Raw genomic sequence first — 12,514 nt, forward strand, 5'->3', positions numbered from 1 at the left:
TTAATTTTGTCATCGGCAAGTAATTAACTACAATTTTTTCTTTATCACAAAAACTATCTCCAGTATCGTATCGGCACCTTCCAATACCGTTTTGTCGCGTCCATTTTTACGATAACGACCATTGTTTAGAACCTTGATCCCAACACTCAGATTTGACATGTTTTTGGCTTCTTAGTTGCTACCAACGAATGAAATACTTATGTTTTTTACTTTTAGGCCTTTTAGGCAATAATGGTATTGTGAAACATGAGGCTATGTAGGACTGTTGTTAAAGAAGCATGGGAGAAAACATTCTTATTTACAAAGTTCTTATGCTTTTTATATCTTACCGACAACTATCTGGTTGACCCTGTTAAGGTACGCATGGTTCCTCCTTCAACTTGTTGCAAATTCTTTTTTCATGATTAATAACTTGACAGTTCCAATGCTACAGATCTACAGTCCTAGCATGCTTCCTGTAATCGATTTGAATCCAAGCATCTTTCTTGCTGAAAGGATAACACCTCGATCTGGTAAAATTACTCACAGAGATATCATAGTCTTCCTCTCACCTCAAAACCCTAGAAGGACTGTCACAAAGCGGGAAAAGGATTGTCTCGAATGTAAGTTACACCGGAGAGAGAGCATTGCAAATCTGCACCACTAGATCCTCGTCAGCCTTTCATTTTTTTAAAATATTTTATCTCTCTATCTATTTTCAATCAATGACTCACATTCCACTTAACCAAAAATTGAGAGAATAAAATTGGAGAGAATCTCCTCCCCACAACGCGTGTGATTGGATTAAAGGGTGATAGCATTACATATGTCTCTAATCCCGAAAACAACGGTAAAGATAAGCATGAGACAGTTGTGGTACAATCAATTTGTTATAAAAAAAAATATCCTATTTTAGTTGCTTTCTCTGATTTTAATTTTGGGGCTTATTTAACTAGTAGTTTGAAGTTACTTCTTGTTAAAGTAATTGGTTTCAGAACTGGTACTGCTCTGGCTTCATTGTTTTTAGCTTATTATTTTCTTGTTTATAAAGTTTAAAATTTAGCCGTCTTTTTATTTGCTGAATGGATTATATAGATTTGTTTTTCTAAGTACCTTCCTTATTTCTGTAAGTTCCAAAGGGTCATGTTTGGGTATAGGGTGATAACAAATATAATAGCATCGATTCTAGACATTTTGGTCCAATTCCTTATGGCCTTATTGAGAGTAAGATATTCTGGAAGGTAAGTTTGTGTATATGCTCTGAAGCCATACACACACATATACAAGCCTTCACTTCCTTCATTTCCTTTCATCATTTTTCCCTAATCTTTTCATGTTTTATCTCAAGGTATTTTCACTTGAAGATTTTGGAAAAACTAGAAAGCATCTCTCTATTATACAACCACAGGTTTCCTGAATGTTATTGTAAAAAGTGTTTCTAATATATTTCAATATTATTGTAAGCAAATTCTAACCTAACGAGTTTGCTTAATGGGTCATATTATAACAAAAAAAAAGAATATAGGTTGATGTAGCTTGATGTGGTTACACATTTTTGAAATTACGCTTTCTAACTTTTACCCTTATTTTATACTGAAATCTAAAAGAAAAATATGTCATTTTTATTAATGGTAGTGTTCTGCAACTTAGCTATATTAAATAAAGGACGGACAACAATTCATTTATAAGCGCGTGTTTACTTTTTGCACATTTAAATTTCTTTTAATTTATATTTTTTACACTTTATTTTCTGTCAATTTATATTCATATAATTTACTTTCATTTACTCATTCAAATTTAACTTGTTTTCTTCTTTAAACTTGAAATTATTTTATTTTTGTTTTCTTCCTTAAACTTGAAATTATTTTATTTTTAGAAACATTTTACATTCAAATCATTTACCTCTCCACATTACAACAAGATTTAGTTAATTTCAAAGACAAAAACTCACATATTTAAATTCATTTAATTAATATGAACTTCCAACAAATTCATATCTACTTTTAAACTAGTGTGCATATACGTTAAATGCTTCAAATATTATTTTGAACTTATTATTCAAAATCTGTTATGTTTCATTTTTAAATCAGTCCGCATATGCGTAAACACTTTGGTAGATTCATATTTCAATAATAAAAAATCAACAAAGTAAAGTTTACCCAATTGAAATAACATTTTTATTTAAGTAAATGATAACACATAATCCATTGATAACAAAACAATTACAGCAATTAACGTGTTAAAATAAAATCCAGTTATAATGTTTAAAATTTACGAAATCACTTGTGACTACATGATATACTTGGCTACATCAAATTTAATCTAATTTAATCATTAAATTAATCTTTTGATCTAATGAGAATTCTAGATCGCAAAGACGTAAAACTATTTATTAAGAAAAGAAAAAAATATGATATATAATTTATAATTATATAAAGAGAAAAAAAAAATAATTGAACAAATCCATTATCCAACCTAATTCAATCCATAAATTTATGATTTTATCCAAACCGATACATTAATATTGTGGATGGTTATTTTATTACACTCAAACCAGTGTATCCTGTGTAGATTGAGTCATGGTTTTTGATAAATTCAATTCAAACCGACTCATACACACAGTTAATTGGAAGATAAATGATATTTTTCAACCCTATGATAGAAATAGAATTGTTCAAATAATATTTGAAGCATTCAATGTATATGCACACAGTTTAAAAGTCAATATGAATTTGTTGGAAGTTCATATTAATTAAATGAATTTAAATATGTGAGTTTTTGTCTTTGAAATTAACTAAATCTTGTTGTAATGTGGAGAGGTAAATGATTTGAATGTAAAATGTTTCTGAAAATAAAATAATTTCAAGTTTAAGGAAGAAAACAAAAATAAAATAATTTCAAGTTTAAAGAAGAAAACAAGTTAAATTTGAATGAGTAAATGAAAGTAAATTATATGAATATAAATTGACAGAAAATAAAGTGTAAAAAATATAAATTAAAAGAAATTTAAATGTGCAAAAAGTAAACATGCACTTAAAAATGAATTGATGTAGTGTATATGTCGGTCTTTTTTTTTAATATGGTTAAGTTGCAATTAATAAAAATAACATCTTTTTGTTTTAGATTTCTAGTATAAATAAAAGGTAGAAGTTAAAAAGCAAAAATGCGCAAGCTCGTTAGATTAAAATTTGCTTTACTCAAACATATTAACAACTGGATTGTGGATAATATTGAAATACATTAGAAACACTTTCTACGATAATATTCAGTAAACCCTGTGATTGTATAATAGAGATGCTTTCTAGTTTTTCCCTATTCTAATAAACTGAAGATTTACACTTTTAAAAGTAAGCAAAGACTTATCATCATACAACTCTTTGCAACAAGACAATGGCAAATTGTGATGAAATATAAATTTTTTGTAATTATGTAGTTTTTGGAAATAACACTTGGAAGAGACATGCTTCCTGAAAATTCGAAGGCGACCACTATCGGCGAGATTACTAGGCTCAGGAACTTTACACTGACATCAGTTTCTTCACGTTCTGGTATATATTCATCCACTGCATTGAACATTGATGCTATCTTTGTTCTGAATATTGTGAATTAATTGATCTAAATGTTTCCGATTTTGCTATTTGAAATTTAAGGAGAAATGTCTCTCAGTGATTAATTGATCTAAATGTTTTTGTTGCAACAAGGAGCCTAAGTTCATTAGAAGTGTGTGATTTATACTTTATGCTTTTAGAAGTGTGGTTTATGTTTTTCTTATGGATTTATGGTGTTGCATTTGGTTAGACTTTAAAGCATTTTTTCTTAGATTTTGCACACTACTCATAACTGTCATAAGACTATAAGGTACATATCAGAGTGATTCCATTCATGTAAGGTCAAGATGCTGGGCAGCATTGTTACATTTTTTATTCTCTCTTTCTCCGTGTTTTCTGAAATTTATGTTCTATTTATTTCTTGACTTGTAAGTTTTCATAGCACAAATGTTATTTTCTGCTCTGTAGTTTGTTGGTATTAGAATTTACGGAGAGTTTCCATCCTAATTCTATGTGCACGTGTGAAAGGCCATATAATGTGAAGTAAAATACTTCTTTGGTTAGGTATTGTCGGGAAGTATTGTCATATTTTTCTCCTATGGCTAGTTTATAGACATTTGTGTTAAAAGTTTATTTTCATATTCTTCAAAGAATTGGATTTGTGCATTATAATTATTCACTGCTTCAATGCAAATGCTTTGTGTTGGATTTTGCTGTTACCATTTTAGTTTCCTTTTGTTGTTAGCATTTCAGTTGCCTTTTGTGTTGGATTTTGTTGATTGATTTTCTTTGTAAATTCCATTAAATTTTGTGTTTACAACCACTGACACATATTTCTAGTTTACAATTGCATTATAAATGATATATACACCTTTTATAGTATTGCATTATCATACTTATGTAGTTTGTTTTTTCACTTGACTATTGAATTTTCCTTCTCTATGTCAGATGTCAAGGCCTCCAATATTTATGAATGCCTTGAAGATAGGGAATCATGTTTGGAAGATGGCAGTCAAAATTATCGATTTGTGGATTATCAAAGATAGGAATGGCTAGTTGCATATACAGATGATCATTCAAGATGCCAAGGTTATAAACCCTTCAATACTGATTACCTTTTCTCTCTTCATTTATTTTCTTATCTTTTCAATTCCTAATGACATGAACTCCATACAGGGTCATAAAATACAAGTCGTTACGCGTCCAAAAGATTATAAACATTGGATGGAAATGTTGACTAGACACAAAAATTATACAATGCATAACAGTGAACCATCAAAAAATGATTTACCATTCAGGTCTTGTGATAATCAACTCAAACTTTTGTTCACCACTACAACCATTACTTGTAATAATGATGTTCAGAACATACTTGCTGACCAATTCAATTTCAAACCTCCCTCTGAATTTCTAAATGGAACATCCAAGCCTGACTACTTATATAATATATCTAATATATTTTCATTACACTATTTTGAATTTGTACTTTATTACTTTCCATTACTAATGCTGATCCCATTTGTAAATCATCTTCACTACTAGATGTAATTGGAATCCTGCATGAGGTTATCAGAAAATAGACCGATGGTAACAACAAAAAGTGTTGTGCTAACATTGCACTTAGTGACTACAATAGAAACATCATTTAAGTAACTCTCTAGGACGATTATGCTTCAAAACTTTATGACTATCTCAACTCGTACAATAATGTTACTCCTACGGTTCTTATCCTAACGCATGCTTGGTGCAAACCAAATACAGGTATCCTGTAACCTAACTTATCATACAATTAGATATACTCATATTCACAAGACATCACTTGTATTTGTTATTATTATTGTCACATATACTAGGAAGCCAACATTGTCCAACACTTGGAATGGAAGTAAACTACTCTTCAACTTGGATCACACACAACTTCAACAATACTAATGAACCTATCATGTGGATATCTGATCAATCAAACAAATTCCATATTGTTATATAGGGTTCTAATCATTATTGTATTTTAATTTCAGGTTAGGCTCTTGTCAACCATACCAAGTGTCTTCTTAAACTATGTAGCAGACATATGGCTCGCAAAATTCTGAATATGATAAATTTTGGACCAACTCTAGGGAATTCAAGTCAATTTGTGAAATCATTGGACAAAATCAGGTTTACAACACTAATTTTCAGCCTTATTTGTTTGCCTATAAGTTTTTATATTACTTGTATGCCTTTGACATGTTTGTAATACATGATTGTTTCTACACAACTATTGGAACCACATTGAGGTTCAAAAGTACACCATCTAGATGGCACTACAATTGTTGCTCGGGTTGCAATCGTTCAAACAAGAATCCCACACTTCCTTCTCAATGCAATCGTAATGGTCTCAATGTCGTTGAAGTAACAAAGTATAAAATTGAGATTAAAGTTCAGCACGACGCTCATGTTTTCTCCTTTCATGTTTTGGGACAAAGACTGTGTCCCATTGTTGGCATGACATCTGCCAAGTTGAGAGGTATAATGAAAGAAGTAAGTATCTTATGCATACCTTTATAACTTTTCTCTGCAACATATTTTTAACATGTTTCTTTTTGCATATTTATACTGTCGACGACATTGATTTTTGAAGGATTAACAATTAAGTATTTGTCATGTAGGCTAGGAAAGATCACCCACAAATATACAATACTCACCTTGATAGGCTCCTGAAGCAAAAGTTGGCCTTTCGTGTGAAGTATTCCACGTTCTACAAACAATGCTCGATTGTCATGCTTAATAAGGGTGAACATGTGTACAAAATTATCAATGAATACATGAACCCAAATGAGGTAATACATAAACCCTGTGTAAAAATAATTATGTCATACTTTCATGAGGAGTTATCTAATCAAATTTCCTATGAATACCTTATCTCATTTCAACCTGCTATTAACAGGATATATTAATTTCTTGACTGCTATTTAGTTATATCCTATTATAAGCATATGGTCTCCTTCCATTTTCATTTAACCACAGTTATCATATATGGTTTCAATCTTTATGGTCTGCGAAACTGTAACCAAACTTAGTGCATCACAACACATGATTTGTTGACTGGTTTGCTTTTGCTTCTGCATTATTATAACCAATATGAGTCCATTTTAAATGGTGTTTCAAACCAATCTAATTTTATGCCTGTTTAGTTGTTGACCATATAACGCAGGTGATTTGTCTTATGCATATGAGCATACATGGGTGTTATCTCAGCTTTTTCAAACATGCAGTAGTAGAGTTCAAATTGCATTTGGATGAAACAATACATTTTTTACCTATTGCTTATGCCACTCAATACACAACAATTTCATATGACATTATAATTCTTGACAATGGACTCAATATGAGTGGCATAAGCAATAGGTAAAAAATGTATTGTTTCATCCAAATGTCAAGAATTATAATGTCATATGAACTTTTCTCCTATGGCTAGTTTATAGACATTTGTGTTAAAAGTTTATTTTCATATTCTTCAAAGAATTGGATTTGTGCATTATAATTATTCACTGCTTCAGTGCAAATGCTGTTTTATTATACCAGTTCAGGTGCAAGCAACAGAGTACCTAAACAAGAGAGCAGCAAAAATTGGACTTACCCTTCAAAGAAAAACAATGTCTAGCAAGCACTTGTTTTAGAAATGGAATTAAAAGACAAAATATGCGAAAGTTACATGAGCGACAAAGCCTTCTGCCGGTGAATGGTGCACTGCCTGAACGGCATATTCTAAAAAGTAAGCAAAGAGTTATCATCATATTCTAAAAAGACATGCCTGCAAATCTTTGCAACAAGAAAATGGAATGAAATATAAAAATTGCATCAACGCTCTGAGATTTGAGATTCAAACACAGGTTACCAGTTTTATCAAAATGCAAGCTTACCACTAAATCAAAAGTCTATATAGATATTTGTATAATAAGTTATTTATCTTTAAATGATAGACCTTGCACCATAGTTTGCCTTTGGCCATAAAATATTTTGAGCCTGCCCTGTTTCAAAACAGACGGTAAATATTAGAGATCATCCACTATCATGTCTTCGATTCGATTTCCAGGGGCAACAAATGAATACTTAATTAGTAAAAGGTTAACTTTTTATACAAGTAACAAAAAAAAATGGTTGAACAGTAGGTGATTAAAATACCACTTTTTAGCAAGTGAGCTCCAATTCGCAAAGAAAATGGTTGAACAGAGTCCACAAAGGTATTGTTTTCCCTTTCAAAATGAAACAAACAGGTTACTCGAGATTGTAATTTGTAACTTACATGATTGAGAGCTCCGAATCATTTTCTCCAAAACGATCCAAAATCTTCAACTGGAAATACCTTGAGATAAAACATGAAAAGATTAGGGAGAAATGATGAAAGAAAATGAAGGGAAAAAGGAAGTGGAGGCTTGTATATGAGTGTGTGTGGCTTCAGAGCATATTCACAAGCTTACCTTCCAGAATATCTTACTCTCAATAAGGCCATAAGGAATTGGACCAAAATGTCTAGAATCGGTGCTATTATATTTGTTATCCCCCTGTACCCAAACGTGGCCCTTTGGAACCTACAGAAAACCCCAAAATCAAAATCAGAAAAAGCAACTAAAATGAGATTTTTTTTATAACAATTTGACCATACCACAGCTGTCTCATGCTTATCGTTATCGTTGTTTTCGGGATTAGAGACGTATGTAATGGTATCGCCCTCTAATCCAATCACACGCTTTGTGACAGTTCTTCTAGGGTTTTGAGGTGAGCGGAAGACTACAATATCTCTGTGAGTAACTTTACCAGATCGAGGTGTTATCCTTTCAGCAAGAAAGATGCTTGGATTCAAATCGATTGCAGGAAGCATGCTAGGACCGTAGATCTGCAGCACTGGAACTGTCAAGTTATTAATCATGAAAAAAGAATTTGCAACAAGTTGAAGGAGGAACCATGCGCACCTTAACAGGGTCAACCAGATAGTTGTCGGTAACATGTAAAAAGCATAAGAACTTTGTAAATAAGAATGTTTTCTCCCAAGCTTCTTTAACAACAGTCCTAAATAGCCCCATGCTTCTCAATACCGTTATTGCCTAAAAAGCCAAAAACATAAGTATTTCATCATTTGTAGCAACTAAAAATCCAAAAATATGTGAAATCTGAGTGTTGGGATAAAACATGTATGAGTAGAAAACCGGCAGCAGTAATTTGGAAGTTCTTATACAACCACAACAACCAAGCCTTATCCCACTAAGTGGGATCGACCTCTACGATAATGTTCTATCCAAAACCATGTTCTATCCAAATAATTAATCTCGAGATCTTTCTTAATAATTTCTCTTATAGTTTTTCTAAGCCTCCCTCTACCTCTAGCTTTTTCTAAATTATCTCACCCAGCAGCATTTTCTTCCAAACAACAATCGACTTTTAAACAACTTCAACACGAATTGTAGAAAGTATAAACTCTAATATCAATCATTTTATTTGAGAAAGAAATTTAACATTAGGAGACCTAACCAGGTTTTGAACTTGACATATACCGGTCAATTTAATTCTCAGAGTTTATGTGTATGTAATATGGTATTTACAAACCTATTATTATTTAATCCTCATGGTTGATATAAAAATATAACTTTATATAAGTAACAACAAATACATGCTCTAAATAAGAATTATGTGCTTTATCCAACAATAGTGGCACCACACACTATAACTACTATAACTTTTCCAATAAAGAAGCTATACAATGATGCAACCAAAAAAGTTATGTGCTAAGGAAAAGGCTGTGATTATTCCAATTGTTCTAGGCATGATAGTTCTCATTATTTTACTCTCTATGTTACTGTATTAACCACTGTCATGCTTTTTCTCCTGTTGCTGAAATAAAGCAATAATCATGAAGCTTATGCATCTAATCTAATGACAAATAAAGTTTATACAAGAGTGCTAAAAGTGTGTAGGGAAAATCTAATGACAAATTTTCATGTTCTCGTTGTTCTTTTGTTAATGTGCTTCATTGTTCATTAGTGTAGGTAGAGTGCAATTAGGCATTTTGTTTTGTATCTATTTGTTGATATCTAGACTGTTTTGATCCAATTGCTTAACAGATGTCTGTTTGTTGTAATAGGTCATTGACCTAGCTCTAGTTTTTACCTTAAGCTTATGCTTTTGTGATAGTTGTTCATGACACAATCATCCAATATGATGGAGAAATTAGGGGGACTTCAGGACATGATTTAAGTTGGGAGAATGAGATGGAAAAATGCTTCAAGTTGTCAAGTGATAATTGTGATAGAAAATATGATGGAGAAATTAGGGTGACATCAGGACATATGATTTAAGTTGGGAGAATGAGATGGAAAAATGCTTCAAGTTATTAAGTAATAATTATGATAGAAAATATTTCTCAAGCTCAAAGAATTCTATTATCATGCAACCACTGAAAGTGTAATGCTGTGTGGTGCTGAGTTTTGATTCCTAAAAACCAGCAGCATAAGCTCAATGTTAATAAAATGAGAAGGCAGTGAATGTATGAGAGAAAGTAGTGGGTAGCACAACATCTGTTGAGAGGATGATTGAATCTCACCCAAGGTGGTTTAGCAATGTAGAAAGATAATGAATAGAAGACGAAGTAGTCATAGTGAACAGAATGCAGCTATCATATTAATAATGTATTTGGAAATAGTTCAATCTCATGAGGTATTTCAAGAACAGAACAATTAGCAAACAAACAACTCTAAGCAACTACATCCAACCCATGACAATATGCTACCACATTTAAATTGTTCATACCATGAATTTCACTATTAACCATGACAAAGAGCTCTAACCTGAAATAACAATAGCTTCAAGTTCCAGAATTCAATTTCAAAATAAGTTGAAAACCCTATATCATAAATTTAACAAAGGAATCACTACCTCTAATGAAAAATGAAAAATGAAAAATTGAAAGTTTCAAGATAACATTAAAGAAGGAGAAGATTCGTGATAATTTTTTACCTGGTGCAAAGAAGAAGAAGACGGCACTGCTCACGCCGCCATTGAAGCATAGGGAAGAAGAATCACTGTTCAAGATTCTGAACAAAATGAAGCTAAACGCTCGAAGGGTATTTCGAAGGGTATTTTCGGAATTTTCAGAAAGTTTAAGGATAACTATGTAAGTTTGTTTTGGATGTAACCTCCGTGTTTTGTATTTTCATTTTCTCTCTCATCTCTCCTCTATGGCAAAACGAAAATTTAAAAGCTTATTGAATCATATTCTCATTTTTAATTAAAAATTCATTTTTTTAACATAATCATTTTTAAAAAACCTGAAATAAACACTCTTAAAATTTTTAGAAATGATTTTTTAATAAAAAAATAGATTTTTTTTTTAAAAAGCTGTAACAAACACAGCCTAAATAGTCACTTGCTCCATGTAATTTAATGTGTTTTTTAATTTAGTTCTTAATTTTTTTTTGGTTTGGAATGCATTTTAATATATTTTAATTTTATTGTCTTAACTCGTTGACGACGTCAAACCGTCGTTAAAAAAATGTTTATGTGTTTAACGGAGTTGAGTTGGATTTATGTTTTTTATTTTATGTTAATTCTCAACAAAATTATCTGGCATATATGTTGGATGGTATATAAAAGGAGGGACTAAAACATAAATTGTAAATATTTTATCTTTTTCTTTCTCTATGTTGGTTTCTTCTTCATTTTCACATTCATCCATGGCATCCTTTGTTGGTAACGTAACTCTGTTTCAAATCCTGGTTTGTGGTTGCAATAGATCTATGAAGATGTTAATTTAAAATTCATCTCAAAATCCTAAAAGGAGATATTGGAAATGTCAAAATTATGGAGTTATGTCTAGTTTCAACCTGTTCATATGGGATGATGAACTTGAATGTAACATATCTACTGAATCCATGCATTCAAGTGGTTGCAATTACTCAGAGGTTATGAAGGATTTAGGTTGCATTGTTAAAGACCTTGAGGCTAGGAGAAAAGAGAAGGAGAAGATGAAGATGAAACTTAAAAGCGAAAGGAAAAAAAATTATATAAGTTGTTGTTGTTGATTCTGTCACGATGTTTGTTCATTGTCTACAGCAAATGGTTATGATTGTGGTTAACTGTATCTGTAATTCTTTATTAATGAGTGAAGTTTTGAATATATCACGTTTTTCATTCATGTGTGTTTCTGAGTTATTTTAGTCCCTTTAAGTTTTTATGTTTTATAAATTGCATCCCGGTATGTTTATGTGTTTTTTATAGTCATCCCTAACTGTTTAATATATTTCATCCATGTTTATGAATGACCTATAATGCATTTGAACATTATAAATAGGAAAAAAAATAGCACAAATCAATAATGCATGACATATATCCTTAATGGTCTTGGCCAAATTAAATAAAGTCACAATCTAAAAAACACATAAAACCACAATGGCATAAAGGTCTTGGTCAAAATACATATAGTCACGGTCTTAAAAAGACATCATAAAACATAAATATGTCTTGACCATAAAGGTCTCAAAATAAATGATAAAGAGATGCATCACAATACATCATAAAGGTCTCAATAAAACATTGTAACACATAAAATATGTCTTGGTCATCACCTCCTTATTCTATGACTTCTCCTCAAATTTGGGCTATGTGCCTCAACAACAGTTTCACTAATTGGATAACTGGTGCAAACAAAATATAATCAGTTTAGGACTGGGTTATAAGAGGTTCAGTTGTTTGAGCATTGTCTTCAACATTCACAACATTTCACCTACAACATTGTCTCCACCTTCAAGTTTTTCAACTCTTTCAATATTATGTCCACCTTCAACATTGATACCACCATTATGCTTAACATAAATATCCACTTTATAATTCATTTCAACGGTATATGTAAAAACAACTTCAACATCACTGTCATTAACTATCCTAATGTACTTGTCAGCTTCATTGTTATACCACCATAGCCAAAATTAGGAGTGTTCAAGCTACGTTATGTCTTT

At 31.3% G+C, this 12,514-nt stretch overlaps 1 protein-coding gene and 1 pseudogene across 1 annotated transcript; one reads left to right on the forward strand and one right to left on the reverse strand.

Moving 5' to 3' along the window:
• The first annotated feature begins 246 nt into the window (after positions 1-246).
• Positions 247-3,589, forward strand: LOC127137723 (uncharacterized; annotated as a pseudogene).
• Positions 3,590-5,648: 2,059 nt separating this feature from the next.
• Positions 5,649-11,293, reverse strand: LOC127075683 (uncharacterized). Its single transcript, XM_051017144.1, has 11 exons — positions 11,273-11,293; positions 10,518-10,558; positions 10,349-10,404; positions 8,480-8,611; positions 8,173-8,403; positions 7,988-8,098; positions 7,813-7,862; positions 7,492-7,532; positions 7,222-7,274; positions 6,212-6,264; positions 5,649-6,018 (listed from the first exon to the last, which is right to left on the reverse strand). The coding sequence occupies exons 4-11, from the start codon at positions 8,588-8,590 to the stop codon at positions 5,859-5,861; spliced, it is 810 nt and encodes a 269-aa protein (XP_050873101.1). The 5' UTR covers positions 8,591-8,611; positions 10,349-10,404; positions 10,518-10,558; positions 11,273-11,293; the 3' UTR covers positions 5,649-5,858.
• Positions 11,294-12,514: the final 1,221 nt, after the last annotated feature.

The sequence above is a fragment of the Lathyrus oleraceus genome, chromosome 4, assembly GCF_024323335.1.
Source record: "Lathyrus oleraceus cultivar Zhongwan6 chromosome 4, CAAS_Psat_ZW6_1.0, whole genome shotgun sequence".
In the NCBI taxonomy this organism is placed as follows: Eukaryota; Viridiplantae; Streptophyta; class Magnoliopsida; order Fabales; family Fabaceae; genus Lathyrus; species Lathyrus oleraceus.

Coding starts and splice junctions, on each gene's coding strand:
- LOC127075683 (XM_051017144.1), bottom strand. CDS start 8,590: ATGGGGCTATTTAGGACTGTTGTTAAAGAAGCTTGGGAGAAAACATTC. Junction 8,099..8,172: donor ATAAGCATGAGACAGCTGTG/GTATGGTCAAAT, acceptor GGTTTTCTGTAG/GTTCCAAAGGGCCACGTTTG. Junction 7,275..7,491: donor AAGGCAAACTATGGTGCAAG/GTCTATCATTTA, acceptor CTTACTTTTTAG/AATATGCCGTTCAGGCAGTG.